This window comes from Eptatretus burgeri, chromosome 2 (genome assembly GCF_056783735.1).
Source record: "Eptatretus burgeri isolate ZD-2024b chromosome 2, Ebu_testis_v1, whole genome shotgun sequence".
Lineage (NCBI taxonomy): Eukaryota > Metazoa > Chordata > Myxini > Myxiniformes > Myxinidae > Eptatretus > Eptatretus burgeri.
The window spans coordinates 131,420,835-131,444,381 of NC_140962.1; the positions used below are offsets into that span (position 1 = coordinate 131,420,835).

Here is a 23,547-nt window from a genome sequence, read left to right on the forward strand (position 1 = left end):
TTTTCTATACACCGCCAAAATAACTGTGGCATTCTCTCAAGCAGGGCTTTCACCACAGAGGTTACGCTGGACCCTGCTATTATTTCTGACTATTTTCTCTTAAATGACTCGACCAGTGACCATAAAACCCATATCTTTGTCCGAGGACCTCTGGAAATCTCATGACATGGTGGAAGAAAACATCCGTTATTATTTGCTTTTCACGATGTGTATGTATGTGTGTATATATATATATATATATATATATATATATATATATATATATATATATATATATATATATTGTTGCGGTTCTTGGAACCACATGCATCCAACAGATAGCGGTCCCAAGACAGTTATTCCATTAATATATGTGTAGATAGTCCCTTCCTTTTGTCTAGTGGGACAACAGGGTCGTGCGGACGTGAGCGCTGGCCACGTGCATAATGGCCGAACCACGCGCACTGGATGGAATGTGCTCGAAGGCAGACACGTACGCCGCTCGCGAAACATGCATGGATTTATCCATAACAATGTACCCTCGGCCCTCACTGGCAGCAGTGGATTCCCCACAGATGGTGAATGTCTTCTCGTCTCTACGGCCAGCGAAGCTGCGATCGAGCAGGGGAATGTTGTACAATGTGGGCCACGTTGATCGGCGCTGGTCGGACGCCCGAGCGGGCATGCGGGACCCTCCGCCGGTCACCAGGGTACAGCCCGGGGGGTTTTGGGGACCATTCACGCGCCAATTTCGGAGCGGGCGATTCGTGTCATGTCGTGGGGTCGGAGCGTAATATTTTTGCTATCAGAGATGACCTTGCCAGAAACAAAGTAGTGCAGTTTCCGGCCAAAGGTAGTGGGCCGCGTGAGGGGTCGGGGCTAACCAGAGCACCCAATTCAGGTGACGACGCTTCATCGACCTTCATCGACGCTGTGTGTGTGTTTGTCCTGGCACCTGTCTGCTTACGTTCGACTGCAGAAGATCATTATTGTTTTTGTTATTATTTTCGCATTAAGTCTGCTCTGTGTCCGCTTTTGTAAGTTGCATTTTTATTTGCTGCACCACACCTCTCTCTCCCCTATCTCTGCACAATTCACCGCAATAAATCTTGCTCGTGCCACATACCATTCCTCACCCATTGTTAATAAATTATTATTAGAAATCTTCCCAGCTCGTTTTTATGCTTTCTTTCATTGATACAGCATGGTCCGAATCCTAGTTTAGCTGGGACTTTATTCCCAACAATCCGTTCCTTTTAGCCGGTACGTCCTTGGCAGTGTCGCTCGGCTGCATCCGATCCGGTAAAGTGATCCAATCCGGTAGAGTGATCCGGTTCAGACAAGGCGTACCGATGGCGTGTTCCCCGGTAATTAAATCAAATGATTCATGAGGTAATCCAATTAACCCATAGACGGGAGGATCCTCGGTCACACGATTGAGTTATTGGCATCCACGGTCGGTTAAGCGACCCGCCGCGTCACGCAATTATCCGTGTGTGACGGCCTACAATTCCGGGGAGTCTGGTGGGAGCCGAGATAGCTTTTCCCCCCTAGTGGTCTTCTCACTGGACCCCCAGCCCGCAACAATATATATTTCATCAGGAGTAAGAAAATTGGTTTTGGGCACAATTAGTTTATTGGCACAATGAACCTGCTAATTGTCACTTGAAAGAAGAAATGCCACAGGGTTTCCGCACTTATCATGGGATTGGGAGTTGGACAGGCAACCATCATGGGTTTCTGGGAAGCCTGTGATAGCATGATCGGGGAGGTGAAAGAGTTAAATATTCCACTGTTTTGATGTGGGAATGCCCATTTGCTTTAAATAGTGTGAGGAGGGTTGGAAGGGGATGACAGAGTTGGGTTTGGGAAGTGGGGGAGAGCAATGATGGAACAGAGTTGGGACTGGGAGGTTGAACCTTTGGTTGGGGGGGGGGGAGGTGGGGGGAGGGTGATGGGGTGGAGTTGAGGAGGACTTGAAAATATATTTTACATTGTATGGACATTCCAAGGCTCCCTGCTAGCACATAATACAACTGAGAATGGCTCGATCTTATAAAACGCGTTTTTTATTTCTTTATTTTTTCAACAGTACTTCCTGTAATTACTTCGGGCCAAATCTTCTGAAAATGTTTATGGTGAGCATGGATTCCATCATACAATGTTTTGCTTTAAAAAGATCTAGAAATGAGCATATTTGTTACTCGAATGTTTTTGAATGACGGCATTATTTTCACAAAATTATGATGTTGAAAGCAGCACTCTACATTTCATGGTTGGTGCCTTACATCTCATCAACTTTCCTGTTTAGAACTTTGGAACCCCCTGCCCACCTCCCCGTGGCATACAAGGCCTCTTTCACACCTGGCTTTCTGACTTTTTCTCAACAGGATCTAAGGCTCGTAGTGGAGCTGCCACACACGCACATCTCACACACATGGACATGCATACGAATACAGGAGACGCAACACAGCACTGATAGATTAGACAAACACAGCCACTAAACTTGGGCCAAGTGCCCTCACTTCCTGTGGCACTCTGGGTACCAGAGACGGCACAACAATGGCGTGACCTTTTCCACCAGAATCAACGAGGAATTTCCTCAGGAGGAATTTCCTCTCCTCCATGCGTGACAACTTATGGGGATGTCCGTGCTCTTATCCTTTTAAATGCTGAATGTCAAGCGAGGAAGCAGAATGTACCATTTTAAACTCTTTGGCATGCCTCGCTGTAGTTTGAACTGCCAACCTCCCTGACTCAGGCTCCGATAGCAGTTAACACGTTGCTACAAGGGGAACCCCCTCTCTCTCTTCTTGGGCCCAGTCTTATTCCTCATCGACATAAAACAACCTCTCCCATGCTCTGGGAAACCCTTGGATTTTTTTTGTTTTTTTTTAGGTTACTTCACATTGTCGTTCGACAACCCCTCCCATGATAGCCAGTGAGCAGCTGCATCATTCTGCAGATTTGGAATTGATTTGATGCTGTCTGATAAATGGTACATCATTGCAAGTCTTTTAATCTGCACAAATCTCAACCTTGCCGTGTCGCTCCGGAAGGATCGTCAAATGAACCCACCTGTATATATTGAAATGGCAAACCACTGGAAGAGATTTATTGTCTTTAACTTCCGAGACCCACTATCAACCATGATTTATTTACTTCTCCTCCTTTCGAACGTAGCTCAATTGTCCCTCTGCCCTTATCCAGCGACTCCAGGATGCATGAGTGTCCTTCCAGTAACTCTATTCTGGTTAAACTCCCTAAATACAGACTTACTGCACACTTTTTGTAACCATGGTGAGGCTCGTGGAAGAGCTAGAGCGAAATGGAAAGGGGGAAGTGCCAACAGCACAGCGCAGCAGAGTAGAAGTGAGAGTGAGATCAAGGGAAGGGGAAGAGGAACACATCAGTGTGAGCAAGCTACACAAAAGCTAAATGAAACACAGCAAGAAGAGGAAGGGTATGGCAGGGATGAAACAGAAAAGGAAGAAATCAATTGAAAACAGGTGAGGGGGGGGGGTAATTTTGGGTTGAAGAGATGTGTGGATGGGGAATGACCAGAGGTAGTGGTGAACAGCTGTCTTGAAGCCTTGGAGGGCCGTCTGAGAGATTTGGGAAGAAGTTGGTTCCACAGGTGAGAGAAAAGGGAACAAATGAGTGGAGGTGAGCAGTGATCCTGGATTTTGGGAGTTTACCAGTAAGAGGGATACTGGCAGACACCTCAACTCTTTTATTCCTTTTCTCTTCTCATTGTAGATCTGCCTTCCACAGGTTAGTTAATCCCACTCTTCCTTCCAGCACTTCAATAAGGAGGTGCATAGCCATCTAATGTCATGCAACCCACAATGCACTGCCATCCAACTCCGACCCTCAATATTTTTACTATACTAACCTCGCCAAACCTAACCCTTTGACTTGCTGATTACTATTTCCTTCACTCCTCTCTCGCTGTTTGTTCATTCTTTTCTGATTGTGTCCAACTGTTGCCCCAGTGTCATTTTGTTGTCTTTTTATCTGGAACCTCACTGTTTGTTCCATGATCCTCGATCTTGAATAGAAAATGAATATCACTTGAGGGAGGGTGCAAAATAGTGAATCAAAAAGGGAATTGCAGTTGGGGGATAGGAGTGAAGGATGGTAAGAATACACCATTTTGCATATGTATACATGGCACCAGAAATGGCCAAAATCTCGACGTTTTCGAATAAAATACAAGGTGAAAGTTGCTGAAAGCGACCCAATCAAACTACGTATCAGTGGTGGTACGAAAGTGTAATACCTCTTATTTTTCAGTTCATAACCAAAGAGTTGCAGGAAAGTTACAAGAGATCACAATGAAAAGTTTGTATCTCCCACCCATTTTACGTTGTGGCACTGCGATCGGTGCTTAGCGGCTCGGGTGGTGGCTTGGGATCCTCGGGTCCTGAGTTCGAGCCCTGTCATCCGCTGAATGAACACCGGGGGGTTGACTCAGCCTGTCATCCTTCCGAGGTTGGCAAAATGAGTACCAGTGTACTGGTAATAGGGGGCACTGCATCGGCGACATAGCCGCTCCCCTAACCGATGATGCAACCAGCAGCCAAAAGGCTGTACAGTGTACACGATCGGTACTATGATCGGTCATACTTTAGAAATGGCTCCCTTGCTAGCTGTCCATACGAAGCAGCGAACAGTGATTGAATTGCTTAGCACAAAAGAGGTTCCTCCAGTGGATATTCATCTGCGTTTAAAGAATCTGTACGGCGACTCATGCAAAAGTACGAACTTGATAAACGAGTCTTTCAACAAAGCCAGAAAACACAGCCACCAATACAATTCATAAGGCGAGAGTGGACTTCGAAAATAAACTGGCATCAGAAGTGAAGACAAACCCAAAGAGGTTCTGAAATTATGTCAAGAATAGGAATACAAGCCGGTAGGCGACATGGCTGCTCGCTCGAGATGGAAAGCTGGTCCACGCGACTAGCCGATATTTATGTACATGCTATCAATCAATTTAGCACAATAAATATGATAATTATCACAGCCCTCTTAGTTTGCGCCCAAAAACCCGCCTTGTGAAATTTCAGGCATGTTTCCAAAGAGACTCTAACAAATGGCGGCCCTGGTAATTCCATTTATCTATTCGCTAAAGTTTTTTTTTTATATGATGCTGTAAGACATTCTCCTTAGGCACAAAAAAAACAGGTCCCTCGAAGGTCCAGTTTCGGAGGGATTGATTTTTTTGTTCAGTCCACAATAAGTGTACGATGTACGATAAAGTATTTTAGCTGTTGCTAAGCAACGGAGGTGTGCATAGCAACCATTCATTTTTGTGTACATGCTAGACACATTGGACACATTTCACCCAAGTTTCATCAAAATCAAACTCTTTCTCTTAGAGATATTCGCAATTAACCGTTTCTGAAATGTTCGACATGTACTCGCCCTAAACCTATCTCCTCCTACAAATATTTTTTGTTAGGGCTGCAAATTGGCATGACGGGAGTGAGATAGATTGCGCACAGAACTCTAACTTCGATTTTTCGATTACTTTTTTTGATTTTTTTTTCGATTTTTTGACCACTTTAAAGGGCCGTTGATATGCCGTTGCTAGGGCCCGGGGTCCAATATTCGAAAGCACACGATTCCCAGAAATATTGGTCCTACCTACCAAATTTCATTGGAATCGGTTGAGTGGTTTAGCCCCGAGGCTTGACCAATGTTTCGTGGACAGACAGACAGAGGAAATGTCCAGAATAAGGGTGCTCTAAGAGCAGCCATTATACATGAAACTGGTATGGTAGGTTCATGGTATGTCTTAGTTATGTGTGAGAAAGAACCGTTGCTATGGACCCATCCGTTGCCTAGCAACGACCAAAAAACCTCTAAATGTGGGGGTATTTTTACGAAAAAAACAATCTGCAGCATTAACCCTTGAAGCTAGAATCATGAATTTTCTTGTGCTTAATCCTCAAGTCATTCCCCATCGACCGGGCCCATCGCAGCAGGTTATATTGGGTAGTCAACTACCCATGTCCACCTACCGGCTTTTTTGTCTGTCCCTCTGTTCGGTCCAGTGCTCTGTTAATACAATGGCGATTTCGATGAAACTTGGTTGGTAGGTTCATACCATGACCTAGTTGGATGCAATATGCAAATGAGAACCGTTGCTATGGACACCACCGTTGCCTAGCAACGGGACATTGAAATTTTTGAAAAATCATAAAAAAATTTTTTTTCGAAAATCAAAAATCGGGCCACGAGCGACTGTGGGCAGTACATTCAGCCAAATTGTCAAAAATTTGCAGCCGGATCCTATGAAAACTGTCGGAGAAGATGGACTTTGAATGAACTCTGGTCGAAAACAATAAAAAAACTAAGTTCGTTATATCTCAGAGACTATGAGTCAGATATACATGAAACTGGTATGGTAGGTGCATGGTATGTCCTAGTTATGTGTGAGAAAGAACCGTTGCTCTGGACCCCTCCGTTGCCTAGCAACGGCCGAAAAACCTCAATGTGGCAGTATTTTAACGAAAAAACAATCTGCAGCAGATTGTGCTTAATCCTCAAGTCATTCCCCATCGAACGGGCCCATCACGTCAGGTTCTATTGGGTAGGCGACTACCCATGTCCGCCTACCGGCTTGTCTGTTTGTCTGTGACCGCTGTTTCTCGACAACCACTGGTCCGATCTAATTGAAACTTGGCAGGTATATTGTTGAGGCCCTGTGGATGTGCCTTTTCAAGGTTTGATATTAATCGTACAAGTGGTTCCCAAGTTATGGCCATTTATTGACCAAATCAATGACAGGACACGGTGCGATGACGTCATGATTGACGTCATACTTCTTTTTTTTGTTTTTTTGCTCGTACGGTCACGCACGTACGGGCATGCACTAGTATTAATTAATACAAATAATATTAACACCAATAATAATCGTATCATTTGGCAATAATAACAACGAACGTATAATCTCCATCCTAGCAAGCTCATGCTCAAGCAGTACAGAAGGCACGAATGCCACAAAGCTGTGAAGACCAATGAAAATTTGGTCCAATGGACTTCAGTAGTTGATTAAATGAATCCTTTACTAATTTACACAAACTATTAAATGGAGGTTTGCATCATGGCGGGCGAGCAAAGGATCGGAAGACCAACTAACTCATTTTAAGCGATATTCTTCTGTTTGTAGTTTTTAAAATAATCGTAGGCTTCCATAACACGATATTCTTCCTTGAAAGATTCCTTCACGACACCGTCAACAAAAAACATTTTGGACGGAATGACGTCATGACGTTGTGAGGTAATCGAGAGAGTACGCGCGTTTTGTTTGGTTGTTTAACGAGTGAGTGAGCAGTGAAGTTTTGGACATGGTGAGTTAGATGAACGCTGAGCGTGTCGGACTGAGGGAGCAAAGGAGCCTTGAACATCGACAAGTTCGAGCATGTGTTAGACAAACAAGATCGTACAACCGTCTCCATGTACGTGCTCGTGTGGCTCTGTTTGTCCGCGGCTTTGTCCGTCTTAGCCTCCGTTGACGCGGCGCTGTCTGCCTGTCCTGCTTCTCGCTGCGTCTGTGGCTCGGACAGGACCGGCCTCAGGGTCTCCTGTTCGGACAAAGCCTTGGACAGCGTCCCGAATCCTGAAGATATTCCGACCAACACCGTCACTCTGTGAGTATCTTTACGCGTCTCTTTCTTTGTGTTGGCAGGCAAGGGGGGGGGGGGTACTTTTGGAGACGAGGATTGCAACTTTTGCTTGCTCGAATATAAGTTCAACTTATAAAAAGTCAAAAAACATTTTTTTTTGCTTTTGCTATAAAGAAACATTCATTCATTCAATTATTCATTCATTCGATTATTCATTCATTCATGGCACAAGCACCACCAGGCACAAAGTTCAGCTCTTTGCTCCACTTGCTGAAACTGACACAATGCAGTCCCAACAGGCATCGCCCTCCCACTTAACATCGCCCCTCCCACTTGTGACATCGCCACTCCCACTTGTGACATCGCCCCTCCCACTTGTGGCATCGCCACTCCCACTTGTGGCATCGCCACTCCCACTTGTGGCATCGCCACTCCCACTTGTGGCATCGCCACTCCCACTTGTGGCATCGCCACTCCCACTTGTGGCATCGCCACTCCCACTTGTGGCATCGCCACTCCCACTTGTGGCATCGCCACTCCCACTTGTGACATCGCCACTCCCACTTGTGACATCGCCCCTCACACTTGTGACATCGCCCCTCACACTTGTGACATCGCCCCTCCCACTTATGACTCCACGCCTCCCACTTATGACTCCACCCTCCAACTTTTGACTCCACCCCTCCCACTTGTGACTCCACCCTCCAACTCTTGACTCCACCCCTCCCACTTGTGACTCCACCCCTCCCACTTGTGACTCCACACCTCCCACTTGTGACTCCACCCCTCCCACTTATGAATTCACCCCTCCCACTTATGACTCCACCCCTCCCACTTATGACTCCACCCCTGCCACTTATGACTCCCCCCCTGCCACTTATGACTCCACCCCTGCCACTTATGACTCCACCCCTGCCACTTTTGACTCCACCCCTCCAACTTTTGACTCCACCCCTCCAACTTTTGACTCCACCCCTCCCACTTGTGACTCCACACCTCCCACTTATGAATTCACCCCTCCCACTTATGACTCCACCCCTCCCACTTATGACTCCACCCCTCCCACTTATGACTCCACCCCTCCCACTTATGACTCCACCCCTCCCACTTATGACTCCACCCCTCCCACTTATGACTCCACCCCTCCCACTTATGACTCCACCCTCCCACTTATGAATCCTCCCCTCCCACATATGACTCCACCCACTTTTCCATAAATACTCTGCTCCACTCATCCATGTACATCCTTCACACTTTTTCACCAAATAAAGTATTTTTTTTTTAAGTTTTACCTATCCAGCAGATGAGTCCAAATATTTATTGACAACTATTCATGAACTAGTAATCAAGTACCATTTATTACCTCGAGTTATTTTCATTTTCAAAGATTAACTATAGAACGAGACGTGAAAACTCACCTCTCAATCCTTCCTTACCTGTTCTCTCGAAGATTTGAGATGTTCATGCTCTCACCCTGCCACTCCGTGAGGATCGTTATGTGAACCCACCTATTTATTTCCATTGTTATTTACCGGAAGAGGTTCAGTCATTGAACTTCAAGGTGTCACCAGAATTTATGACCTCCATCGGTTCAACCGCATCACAAAGCTGGCTTCCAAAGAAAGCCGAAGACTGGGAATCCTTCCTCATTTAATATCATTACTTGAAAAGTCAGAATTACTCAGCCGACAAGGCCTTTGTCTGTAGCTCAGTAGAGCACTGCTTTCCCATTTTGGGCTGGAATACCAGTAGTGGTGGTCTCCTTTGGGACTGCCAATGGTAACATGCAACTCGGTGCTGCCTGCCACATGGTCGGATTGTCGGCGACTATACCGACATCACTCGCTGGCTTTGCTTTCGGGAAGGGTGACTGTGACACCCTGCCAGGACTTAAAACAACACCTGACAAAGGGTGGATGAGCTCCTTCCGGGAGCCAACGGCCATCCAGTATAGAAATGGTGTCTCCTAAAATACACTCAATGCGGGTAGGAAAAATTATTTTTCCGCCGAGCCCAGTTACCCCCTCCTGCTCAGTGGTCCTGTGAAAAGATTCTCCTTGTTTCAGGACTAGTTATAAAGGTTTTTGCCGGGGTTTTTTTTCTTTTTTTTTCTTTTCTTATCTGTAGCCCTACATATTGAGTGCTCTCAGCCTTGTTTAGGGTGACGTTCCATTGTTTTATTTCAAATACGCATCTTTCTTTCTTGGAATCTGTGTAATCCAAAGTTCTCAACATTATTGACGTCTCCCATGATGAGGACAAAGTTGCTTTCACTTCACAGGCAGGTCAGTGGTCTCTCTGGTTTGTTCAACCTCTTCTCCATTCAGCTCCCAATGCTTTCTCAGGCCTCCAGCCCTTCCCAGCAATTCCAGAATGCACGCATTCTTCCATTACCCTCCTCCTCGTTAAAATCTCAAAATCCAGGCTTTCTCTAGTCTTTTGTTCCGCTTTTCTTCCGTTTGTGAAGCTGAGCCTGTTCAATCCTCCTATTCCTTACAGGATTTCAAACAGGTGGTGCATTATCATCTCATGTCACACCTCATCCTTACCTGGAATCTTTATTTCCCCGATTAGTTCTACACAATACACCACAACCCTCTTCCTTCCAGGTTCCTGTGTTTTCTCTTCCTCCTTCCTCACCCCCCCCCCCGCCCCCCTCTTCTCTTCCACCTGTTTGGCCATTCCCTTGCTTGCATCCAAGCATTTCCCCACTTCCCAGTTCATTGCTTTTTAGCTCCGCCACCTTAGGTGAACAGGGGTTAGGCCAAAAAAAATGTTGATTTTTCCGGTAACCCGACCTACCCCAATTTGAAATTTTTTTTTGCGAGGGTCGACGGTGGCCCTTTATGTCCGCTGTGCATGGCATCACTGTGCCATTGTTGACCGTTGTGGTCTCAACAGAGAAAATCAGCGGCTGTTTATTTCAGTTAAGGGGTGAGTGTTTTATCGACATCTTAAAAACATTGCACAACCCACCTGGGACACGGATGGTGTCTTGTTCAAAGTCTGAAAATGGACCCTGAATAGACATTGCTGACTTTGACATTCATGGCTGCCCTGCAGACATTTGGTGCTCGTTTTGTTCATTTTAAGTGCTGATGTGGTCACCAAGACACACAAGATATCAGACCCATGACGACTGCATTTGACATACTTATGTTTGGCGAAAAACAGCGACCACCAACCCTCCCCCCCCCCAAAAAAAACCTAAAAGGTATGTTGTGAATAAGAAGAAGATTATTGTGAACATCGGTCTAAAATTGAAAACAAAGTGTAAATGAATATTTTAAAATACAAAACTGAATTTCTTGAAAATTATTTTAAGCCAGTTTTGTTACAAAGTAAGAAAAATTGCAAGATCTCTTCTTTATCTCAATTTTGTGTGTGCCTTTAATAGATGGTACTTTACGTTGTGGGGGGAAGGGCCTGTTTATACCCGACAAACAATAAACACATTTTATTTCACACCAGAAAATATCACCTGTCGCTTCGCTGACAGGAATACAGGGGAGCGGGTTGGGAGGAGAGGAGGGGGGAGAGGGGGAGGGGGGAAGCAGAGAGGGCAGTATCTGGGGGGTGTATAACAATTGCTCTGTTGCCGGATTATGCAGATTAAATTTAAAGTGTATTGGCCCCCAAAGGGTGTATTCTAGGATTTTTGTCAACTGGAAAGGGTCTTGAATATACAAGATGTTCAGGGATGATGAATGGGAGATTAGTATTCAATTCATTAATATGTCCTGTTGAGCCATGTTAACGATAGGCTATCTTTATTACTGCCGAGACCAGCTTCAATGTTTTAAGGAAACCTTGCAGAAATACTAAATTGGTGTCATTTAATCCTCTGACTTGTGCACAAAACTGTTTTACCCCAAATTTGGTGTCTCATGATGGACATGTTAAAGTTCATCTTTCAACAATCAACATACACATACTGGTTGGAAAGATGTAGAATCTGAAATACTGCACTGCTTCCATTTTAACACGTCCAATAAATAAATAAATTTTGCTGAAGATCCGGAACCCGATCCAGATCTGGATACGAGAGAATTTAAAATAATTTTAAGTGATTCTTCACCGTTGAGAGATGGTGCCAAAATGATATACATCATGATATCTCAAAAAGTTATAGACTGATTATAACAAAACTAGGTGGGATGAGTTGGGTAGGTGACAAGAACAAGCCGATTAGATTTTGTTTCAGGTCCGGATGTCGATCCGGCTTATCAGTGGGATCCAAAACATAAACTGTTCAGCCTGGCGAAGGTATGCACTCTACTAAGTGCTGTTGTAATTTTTAGGTCATCTCTATCATCTCAGTAGAGATGACCTAATAATAACAGTCTCGAAGTCTGTCCGTCCACAATCAAACCGAATGGAGACAAATAACCAATAGTGGAATGGATAGAGGTCGATGAGACATGCACAATTAAATAACCTTCAAGGTCGTCCAAGGTCGAGGTCAACGTCACGAGGCTGACAAAGTTGCGAAAATCGTCGATTTCAAATCGTATCTCCTCCCTCATTTATCAAGAGAGATCAAATGTTATTAGTGATTCAGATACTATGGACTATTATCTAGAACAACACGAGCCATTTTTTTTGAAATTTGCTCTCGTTCCGATTTTATAGCCCTTCAAACTTCGCTCTGATTCCCCGTATGGGCCTTTCATAAAGTACATACAAAAATAAAAGTATTAACTTAAGAACGGGAACTCTCCGAGACAAATATTACATTTGAAGCTTTTGTCAGATTTAACTAAAACAATGGAACACAAGTTTATATGCACACTTACTTTCATTTATGACATTAACATTGTCTTGAATGTCAATTTGGACTGGTAAATTACACCGCTAGGGACTGCATCGTCATGGCTTACAAACATCGGTTCATAAGGAACTGCTGGCTTTGCAAGCGATTAGCGATGTATGAGGGGGGTGGGTGGGTGGTTATTAGCCTGCATACAGAGGGGGGTGGGTAGTTTTCAAACCCGGAAGTAGAGCGTACCTACTTTATGAACTGCCCCTATTCCAGTCTGGCACAGAGTTGCTTTCGACCTCTGGCAGAGATGACCGGCACTCCCGCTCGGGGGTATTTTTTTATTATATTTTTTAACTTTCATTCGAAATAGGAAAGATATTTTAGCCCCTGAATCTTGTCTTCCAATTTCTTTTCCTCATAGAGAGGGGGGGGGGGGAGGAAAACCAACAACCAATTTTTTCAATATATATCTTAGTTTCAAGCCCCTCCAGGCTCCTTTCTTATTGAAATTCCTGGGTTGGCATTCAAAATTTCAAAATCCTCCTTTCCTGTAGTTTTTATTTTCTAACTGCTCTTCTCACTTGTATTGTTGTGTGTGGTTCCCCCTTTGTAACCTCTCCCCCTCTCGAGTCTAAAATCGCCATTTCCCTTCCTCAATCCCCACGACAAACCTTCCTGCACAAGGCCTGTTAAGGTTCCGACTGTCCTTCTGAAAACGCTCCCTTTGCCCACGAAATGTTTTCCACTGTTTCCTAAATGTTAAACCTTGCTGAATTATGCACCATTTTTCTCACCATGGGTTAACATCTATGACTATGTGCAGAAATCATTTCTGTTCATTTTCCTATTTTTGGAATAGTACCTGAAAACACGATGACGCAACTACCTGCTTCCAGTTGGCCACCTATTCACCGATACTTATCTTTCAACTCAGAGTAAATGGTACCTGTCTCATTCACAACCGCATATATGACGACTGGTGTCCTCCTGCAAAAGCCCAGCACTGCACCATCGAGCTTTTCTGCAATCGGAATCACTGTGGACAAATTATGACAAAATTAAATTTGGCATCCGTCCCTTCTCGACACAAAATATTTTATTTATCTGATCTTCCCTGCAAAATGCTTGACATACATATTGAAATCTCATCTCCAACAAGGTAATCTCTGTAATCTCTTCCTTTCTGTCAGACCACTCCCCCTTTCTACCCTTGTCTGTTCTGAACCCCATCTCACCTCTGCCAGCCTGCACTCTTGCCTCACCTCTGCCATCCCGCACTCCCGCCTCACCTCTGCATGCTCGCATGAGATCCACCTTCCCACTGCCTGTCCACAACCTTGCCTAATTTGACTGTTTTTGTTAACATCAATCAGCATGTCATTGCCTCTCACATCTGTCAATGTTGTGAACTTTGACCAATTATGTTACAGAAAATATTGTGCTACGGATAAATAGATTTGCCTCATGTAAAACTGGTTTGGTTTAATTCATTTTCCTTGAAAGGACAGTGTTTTGGAGAATTACATTAGTGTGCTTTTGGTGCCTTTTTTATCATTAGAAAGACTTTTGGTCGAAATAAATCAGGTGACAAGCTTATTCATACTAATCAATGCCATTGAATATGGATTTCCATCTCCACTGTGTTATGTAGTGAGTGCTTCAGGCCAAAGGGTCATTCCGTGCCAACTCACATTTGGGTCCCCAGGTCACCTCCTCAGATTTTGCTGGAAAAATTCTTAAATGTAGATCTATATGGCTCTACCCACCATGCAAAAGATTAGCTTTCAATTCCTCATAGTTTAAAAAATATCTGTCTCTAGGGACCTTTGAAATTTGGCCCTAAAAATGCCAAATGTGAAAAACGCATTTTTTTCCAACTTCAGTGGCTTATAATTTTATAATGGACTACTCTAGAAAGCTAATATTGCAAATATTTACTAATTGGCATCCAAATTTTTCAATTATGGCATCAGATATTTCTTCTCTCACTTTCTTTCTTTTTTCCTAAATTTCTTTCTTATTTTTCCTAAATTTCTAAATTTCTTTCATATTTCTCACTCTATAGGAAGCTAAAAATGGCTTTTTGGCCAAAACGAGTTAAAATAAGGTGAAACTATAGGAGCCCTCCTGAAAATATTGAACAACTTAGAATTTTTTCCTCATAACACAGTCATTATAGGGTCATTATCTATCCATAGATACATTTTTGCTGGGATAATACAGTTAGGTGATTAATTATAAAAGTTTTAACATAAGCCCTTGCCTCCGAGGGCTCTAAAATGGACCAATTTTGTCCCCCGGTTTGACCATGTGGCTAGGGGTTTAGAATCTTCATTTTTTTCCTAAAGATTGCCTCATATAAGATGTGTCTACTGACCGAATAATTTTATCAAACGCCCATGGCTTCATAGTAAAATAATTTTTTATTTACATACACGTTTTTTTTATAGTTATTCACTTTTTTCATATTCAGAAGTTTATAAATCTTAAATGGAACTATCCAGGAAAGAGTTACTGCAGAATTTTATAAACTGGTATACAAAATTTCAGATTGTGGCATCAGAATGTCTCTAGAAAGCACATACTCCTAGTTTTAGGAAGCCAAATATGGCAATTTAGCCCACTTGGTACAAAACAAGGTGAACTTGCAGGGGTGTGCATGAGGCTAAATTATGCTTCTTATTAGACATTAGTGATGTTATTTATTCATAAATACATGCTAATGATTACTTTTGTAAGTGATTGCAAATTATAAATTAGAACAAATTTGATTAGTTGAGTAGCAGCTTTTTTATTTACAGATATACAGACAATGAATATGAGTAATTTTTAAGTAATTCTTGATCTCCATGAAATCAATTCTTGTGACTTCTTCTCCAAAGCAGCAACTTGTTTTAGCCCAACCTTCCTTGTATAATAGGTCTTGTGACACTCCTGGTATAATTTGGTTCCAACAGTGCATCTACTTGTTAAACTTGTGCCACTGTGCCCAGGTTTTTCTGCATCCATTTCCTTTGTTTCCTCCTCTCCTTTGTTCTCCAAACAGACAAACAGACAGACAGGTTGACTGTGCTGCCCCTGGTGTTGTGACAGACCATTTCTCCATCGAGTGGTGTATGTCATAACTAATGACTTCAAATAGAGAACTGTAGGACATGTTTTTTTTAAATTAAAACCCAAGCATATGTTTGGATTATCATTACAAGAATTTATTTTTGAATAAAAAATGTACTTATAATTATTAATTTATGAGAAGAATTATAATCTAAGTTGTTACATAACCTCAGTTAATGCCCCCTGCATATTCACCATTTTTGGTCAAAGTGGCATTTTCAACTTCCTACAGATAGAAACATATGCATTTATCAGGCATTCTGATAACAGATCCTTAAAATTCATATGCCAGTTTATAAATATCTGCAGTATCACTTGCTAGAGTGTTCAGTTTCAGATTTATAAGCTCATGAATATGAAAAAAGTGGAAAAAGAAAGCCTGGTGTTGGCGCAGTGGTTAGGGCAGCGGCTTGGGATCCAAAAGGTCCTGAGTTCAAGCCCCGTTGGGCCACTGAATTAATACACCAGGGGGTTGACTCAGCCTGTCATCCTTCCGAGGTCGGCGAAATGAGTACCAGTGTACTGGGCCGGTGTATACCCCGGTTGAAATAGGTGTACCAGATCCCTGTGTCGCAAGAGGTGAGCAGGGTTGCGTCAGGAAGTGCATCCAGTGTAAAAAAACATGTGCCAAATCACTATGCGGATCATATTGATGATCCACTGTGGCGACCCCTAACGGGAGCAGCCGAAAGAAGAAGAAGAAGAATAATATGAAAAAGAGTGAATAATTATTAAAGAAACATGCATGTAAATAAAAATTTATTTTAATATGAAGCCATGGGTGTTAGATAAAATTATTCGGTCAGTCGACACATCTTGTATGAGGCAATCCTTTGAAAAAAAATTAAGATCCTAAACCCCTAGCCACATGGTCAAACCAGGGGACAAAATTGGTCCATTTTAGAGCCCTCGGAGGCAAGGGCTTATGGTAAAACTTTTATAATTCATCACCTAACTGTATTATCCCAACAAAAATCTATCTATGAATAGATAATGACCCTATAATCACTGTATTATGAGGAAAAAATTCTAAGTTGTTCCATATTTTCATGAGGGCTACGATAGTTTCACCTTATTTTAGCTCCTTTTGGCCCAAAAGCAATTTTTAGCTTCCTATAGAGTGAGAAATATGCATCCCAGAGGCTATCTGATGCCATAATTGAAAAATTTGGATGCCAATTAGTTAATAATATTAACTTTCTAGAGGAGTCCATTACAAAATTATAAGCCCCTGAAGTTGAAAAAAAATGTTTTTTCACATTTGGCATTTTTAGGGCCAAATTTCAAAGGTCTCTCAAGATAGATATTTTTTAAACTATGAGGAATTGAAAGCTAATCTTTTACATGGTGGGTAGAGCCATATAGATCTACATTTAAGAATTTTTTCCAGCAAAATCTGAGGAGGTGACCTGGGGAGGTTTTTGAAATTTAGGTGAGTTGGCACGGAATGACCCCAAAGCAGCTCGTACTGAGCAGGGAGTTGCAGAAGTTCTTGAAGCATTTGAAATGTCTCCAAAAAAAACACTCTGTAGGTGTCATTTTTTGCAGCTAAAAATGTGAAAGACCTCAGTTCACAGCATTTTGAAAGAAGCAAAGATGCATCCTTACAAGTTTTGGATTCCCCACAGGATGACTGGGAAGGATCAAGCTGATAGTGTGCCAATTAACCAAGACGTGTTAAAATTGATCGAACAAGGTGACATTGTTCTTGACCATATCATATTCGGTCTTGGGACAAGCTTTGTTTTTTGAGGGCAGTGAGAACGAGCAGTTTAGTCCATTTCTGAGGAACATTGGTTCATTTCATTTCAGTCCATTGGGAGCAACTCTGAAGTTGCAGCTTAAATCCAGGAGAATGATACCATCCCATGTTGGCAAGCTCAAGGATGAGAGAATAGCTGAGGAGTTTGCGAACAGGCTGAGTGGAGATTTGAGCGGGTCTGGGTGCTTTGGGGGATCCTGAAGAGTTGTAGAGTGCCTTCAAGACCACCATCCTTGATGTTGCCGGTGGACGTCATGGAACTCATAGTAGGGCAAAGACGAATTTTGTCTCTCAAGGGACACTGGATACCATTGACCAGAGTCACAGGGCCAGGCTTAATGGAAAGTGGTGGGCTCTTGACCGTGGAGTCCGAAGTGAAGGCCCGCTGGGCCGGTTACTTTGAGTGGCTGTACCAGGCTGACCCACCAATTGTTGAGTTTGATGTCAGGTGTGATAATATGATGACCCTCCAATCATCTGTGATCTACCTTTGATTGTGGAAACACAGGCTGTTGTTAACCAGTTGAAATGGAGTAAAGTTCCTGGGATTTGTGGCATCCATGCTGAACTTTTCAAGGCTGGTGGAAATGCTGTACTTGTGTCATTGCATGCAGTTCTGTGCTCTGCCTGGAACACGGACATCATCCCAACTGACGAAAAGAGGGGCCTTGTTCGCGGGTTGAGAGACATAATGTTGTAACTGCATTTTTGGCAATGTTGAATGGAATGGCTCTCATGTCTAACAAAACACCATTTATCTTTCATTAGCGATTTGCAGGAAATGGGAAATTTTCAGTTACAACATTATGTCTCTCAACCCGCGAAATGGTGTTTTGTTAGACATGAGAGCCATTTTATTTGGTTTCGCCAAAAAATGCAGTGACAACATTATGTCTCTCAACCCGCGTGTTGTCCCTCTCGAGAAAGGGAAGGGTGATCGCCAGGACTGAAACAACTTCCGAGGGGTGACGCTGCTCTCAGTGCCAGGCAAGGTCTTTGCTCGGATAATTTGTGATAGGGTTCACCACCATCTGTTTGAGCACCAGCAGTCAGGCTTTACACCAAAGAGGTCAACGATTGACCGTATCCTTGCCCCTCAGGTTCTCACCAAACACAGACGAGAGTTTCAGCAGGTCTGTCTGTACTTGTCTGTCTCTCTGTACCTGTTTGTGGTGAGGATGTTGAGGTGACGGAGAGATTTGCTTACTTGGCAGAGGTATTTATGTCTCTGTTGGCTGTGAGTCAGAGGCCTGGAGAGTCATGGATTCACTAGATCTTTAGGTGTGGTGCTGCCAGAACCTGTGCAGGATGACGAAAGTCCAAGTCTTCAGGTCTTTGAAGCTTCCAGTCTTGCTGTACGGAAATCAGACTTGGGCTCTAACCAGGGATCTGAGACAGCGACTTCATTCCTTTGGTACCAGGTTTCTTCGGAAAATCGTTGGCTATCGCTGGTCAGACTTTGTGTCCAACAAGCAGTTGCTGAGAGAGATTCAAATGAGATTTGTTACCTGCATAGTCCCTGAGCATGTGGCTCGTTTTCCTGATGCTGATCCTACTCACCAGATTCTCTGAGTGAGGGAGCTTCATGAGTGGAGGAGGCCAATGTGCCGACCAAGTGCCTTTTGGTTGTAGCAGGTTGATCACCATCTCAAGGAGATGGGGATGGGCCAGGCGTCTGCCTGGGGGATGGCCAGACGGAGGCCCCTGGAGTACGCATGGATGCAGTGACGCGCAGGCTCCCATACCTGACCTGACCTGACCTGAGGAATGAGGTCAAAATGTACTTTCTCACCTTCAATGGTGCAGAAGAGTTATCCAAGGTGATTGTGGATACTTTGACTGAACCTGAAAACTTTTAAAGTCTATTTGTTGCATAAGAAGGGCGAGCGGGATAGCCTATAGGTACACACACTCATCTCTAAACTGTCTAGCCTGGGATCTCGACCCAGCTATAAAATTGTTATCCCAGTGTTTCACAGCCTGGGTGATTCATCAATGTGTGTCATCCCTCGGATGGACGATAAACTGGGCATGCCGTATGCTGGCATTAGTCAGTGGACATTAAAGGTTCCCATGAAGAGTAGGCGAGCTATCGCCGGCCCCATGAACAAATTACAAATTCCTGCCCTAATCTACAGGGGGAACTGCAACAGCGGCACAGCCACGCTCCCAGGGATTATGCAGGCAGCAGCCTCAGGCTGCGTATGAAATGAATGCATGAATAGCATTACAATAAATGCTTAAAACCCTATTCTTGATTCAGGCATATTTTCATTGAAATTCAGTTATATTTGACTGAATATTTTAATATATGGTTCAGTTATTCGAATGAGTTATTTGATCATATATATATATATATATATATATTCTTTTTTTTTCTTATTGTATTATTAAATTAACAATCTGTTGTTATTGCACAGGTTACTTTACGGCAACCACATTGCTTACCTGACAAACAACTCCTTCCATAGCTTTTCCAGACTCATTCTCCTGTGAGTAACTGCTATTATTACCTTCACCAGAGTGTATTGCATATGGCTGTTTGTTTGTTTGTTTGTGTGTCCGTCTCTCTGTCCACACATAATATGCTAATGTATGCCACCCGGTCGGTTGCCAGTATTGCACGTTATATTTTTTTTCAACTGAGTACCTCTATAAAGTCAGGCTCGTGTACAGGAGGGTGGGTGTGTCAGGTGCATACGCACCCCCCCCCTCCACAATCCCCAATCACCAAGGTCCACATTTTTTCGAAGCATTGTCTTTAGTCAGGTGAATTCGCAAGAAAACAACAACAAAGAAAAGGAAAACGTGAACGTCGGCCTTCCTTGGTCACATGTGACTTGTAACCTGCACAGTCGATGTAATCTTGTTCTAACTTAACCCCGTCTCCTTCTTGGTGAGTGGAGTAGATCTACATGTGCATGTATGGACTGTGAGAGGAAGGAAACTGGCCAATCAGTTAATTAATTTTTGCTGATTAAATTCATTTTCTTTTTCAACAAAGTGTGATGTTTAGCTTGTGGTTCGTTTGTATTTTTTCAGTTTGGTCGGTCGTATTTTGGATTTGCAGGTCTTTAGGTCCTGCTCCCAGTGTTTAGGTCCAATACATTGTTTCCCATCTTTTCTCCCTCACTCACAGGTATTGACCACGAGCACTCCTTCGATAGACGTTAATGATGAACTTAATTGTAGTGTAGAAAGAAAAGTACATATGTGCAAATCTGTGTATTCATATTGTTGCGGTTGAGGAAATTCGCAAACCACCATTCAGGTCCCGTAGGTGAGATATCTCTAAGTACATGTGTAGTTAGCCCCAAACCCGTTGTTTAGAGGGAATAAATGTGATTCATTCGGGCTGCGACCCTTTAAGATAGCCGTTTTTCTGTTCTATCTCTATTTTGAACCAACCACGTCTCAACCGCCATCACACAACAACCACCAATCGCAACGCCGCTTCACAACAACAACAACAACACCAACAGCCACGACCTTTACCTTCACAACTCGCTCCCGAAAACATCGCATCACCGCCATTCCAAACGTCGCCATGGCCATGGACCAGCACTTTAAACCCTCCACCACCTTCGCCTCTCCTTCTGCGGCCATTCCCGCACCGCTTGTGGGCACCGAGCGTCAGGCTGTCCTGGCCTCGTGCGGGACGCGCGCCGAGCCGCGGGTGCAAATAGCGGCCTTTCCGAGGAGAATTCTGATCAGGAATGATACACGCCCACTTCTGATCCGTCCAATCAGCAAGCGCGGGGCGGTTTGGCCCCGCCTCCAGGCGCGTCGGAGTAGATTCGATATATGCAAATTCGAGGATCAGGGGAGACTCACGCCCCTTTTTCTCCGTCCAATGGGCGAGCGTGGCTCCACCCCCGAGCTCGTTCTGATCCAGAAATTTGCATATGGGTTCTCCTGCCGGACTATAAAGGGCCGAGCGTGGTGCGAATTTAGTCAGTTTGGGTCGGAGGGAATTGGAGGCAGTCAGGGTTGGAGAAAAGGTCGAGGCAGTCAAGTCGGGTCTGGAGAGGAGCAGTCTGTGGAGCCGTGAGTCAAGTCGGGTCTGGAGAGTGGCAGTCTGTCGGGGTTCGGAGTCTGTCGGGGAGCTGCAGAGAGGGGAAGCCTGAAGCCTGGAGCGCGGTCGAGGTGGTTTGCTGCAGTCGGCTGAGGAGAATTGGGGAGGAGGTCGAATAGCTCGGGTCCAAGGCAAGGAAGACTGCGGTCGGCGACGAGCTCGCAGTGGAGTCGCTCGTCGCGGGACCCAAGCAAGCCAGTTATCCTCTTTCCCCAGAGCATCAAGAATTCCCCCCTTTTTTTCCCCCCGCACTGAGATAGTGCGAAAAGGGGGCCCCGTTCCCACCCCACTCCAAGCAGTGCCAACGAAACCCGCGAAGGAGCGCGGAGTCGGGGCGCCGCGACATTTGCGGCTCATCACAAGACACGGGTAGGATCCACCCGGTCTCGCGGCCCACAGGCCCCGTCTGCCCCCTTGTCTTTGAGGGTGGCCCTTTTCTTTTGCTTTTGAGTAAATGTGTTGTCGGCGCTGTCTGTAAAGTAAAACTGTGTAAGTGTTGCCGTGTGCTCGCGTAGTCAGTAGTAGATCTGCATTGTTGTGTTTCTTTTGTTACATCTGCTTTTGGTGCATAATTGTTGTAATTGTATATGTGTGCTCTCCGTGTGCCGCGGAATAAATGTGCATTATGTTGAACTGTTTTCCCGTTTCGCTTCGTCTTTTCTTTAATTGAATCTCCATCTTGCTTCACGTAAAGGGTTGGTAGTGGGCTTAATACGCCCGATAATTAATCGGAACCGTCGAGGCCGACGATAACACCGATCGGTTATCCCGATAGTACGGAACGGGTCGCTTAAGTGGCTCGTGTCCGGAGTCGACCTGCGGCGAGGTGCGATCGCCCGGTCTACCCTCCGCATGGGTACTTAGGTAGGTCGAATTTGGCGAACAACCCTATCCCACGCGGGGGGGGGGGGAGGGGGCGATTGGCACGATCGTGGTGAGGCTGAAAGGCCCACCTGTGACTCGATCCCGGCGTTAGTCCGAGACGGTCACGACAGAATTGTCCGTCCGGTGGGCGACGTTCCGCGATTCGAGTTACGTGGCCGCTCGCACGCCAGCGGGCGCGGATTCGCAACAATATTATGCTTCCTTTTCTGTTTTGCTGTTTCACATCACAAATCACTTGGTGAATTGAACTTGAACTCGAGCTTCGATCGGTATTCGACGACTTCAATTGATGAAATAGTATTTTATATGCTGCCATGTTGATGCCATACCGACATGTAGTCTGGAAACACCCCCGAAATGATAACCCGTTGAGCTCTGTATTTTCAGCACTTTCAATTTCTCGGGACACGGTAAAGCAATGCGGTGTGCATCCTATCTGACAACGAGCAAGAAAGTGCAGTGCTATCATGCTCTCAGCGGTCCAACTTTTTGAAACTTACTCCCCTCCCTCCCCCCTTTCTTCACTCCAATTGAAAATGTTGCATACGGGCCTGAGAGTATGTTATATTAAGAATGTGAGTACGTACTGTTAGAACGTACGTATATCTGTAAAGTACGGAATGTGACTACATCTAGAAACTACACCACCCAAAACAAGTCCTGGCGATGGTCTGCAATCTCTGATTGCTCTTTCTAGTTTTCCTTTGCACAATTACAAAGTTCTACACCATGTTATCAAACCACTTTCATTCCCTGAAAATTTGGCATTCATCCTTTCTAACAATAAAGAAAACGATGGTTTCTTCAGCACAGCCCCTGCAGCTCAAGCTGGGAACTCTGTGACAAACCACACTACCCTTTCGCTTGAATTGAATAAAATGCTTCACCGACTTGGTCAGCCCATTTTTGGCACAGCGGAAGTGGCAATCATGTACCTTGCCCATCACAGCAGCTGTAGCCGTTGACTCACTTCGACCACGGATGATTGCAACTGGAATTGCAAATACAAAAGTTGCCCTGCTGGTTTGGATTAGGCCTTCGAACGAGCTTTTTATACTGAATATACAGCCTCGGAGCTGTACTACTGCCCAGAGGCAACTTAAACGGCCAAAGACATATCCCACAAAGCATTTGAGACATTGTTCATAATGGATATTAATAGTTGTAACGTGCTGTTTTCAAGCAAAACACCAAGGCTGGGAAGCAACAGGAACTGTGTGCCTGCGTGCGTGCGTGTGTGTCCTCCATAACTCCAAAACTATGAAACTCGCAGCCTGAAACTTTGCATCCATCCTCAGAAAACTCAAAGGAAGTGTAAGAGTGAAAATTGGAT

General features: G+C 44.4%; 1 protein-coding gene across 4 annotated transcripts in view; it reads left to right on the plus strand.

The window, feature by feature from the left end:
• The first annotated feature begins 7,257 nt into the window (after nucleotides 1-7,257).
• LOC147033154 (adhesion G protein-coupled receptor A2-like) overlaps nucleotides 7,258-23,547 on the plus strand; it is a 112,546-nt gene continuing 96,256 nt past the window's right edge. For 2 of the 4 annotated variants that reach the window (XM_085871252.1, XM_085871253.1), the window contains exons 1-2: nucleotides 7,259-7,640; nucleotides 19,675-19,746. In XM_085871252.1, coding sequence (XP_085727378.1) covers nucleotides 7,447-7,640; nucleotides 19,675-19,746 — 266 coding nt within the window. In that variant the 5' untranslated portion in view covers nucleotides 7,259-7,446. Of the gene's footprint in view, nucleotides 7,641-19,674; nucleotides 19,747-23,547 lie in introns of those variants that run through there. The other 2 variants (XM_085871251.1, XM_085871254.1) reach the window with 2 other exon arrangements.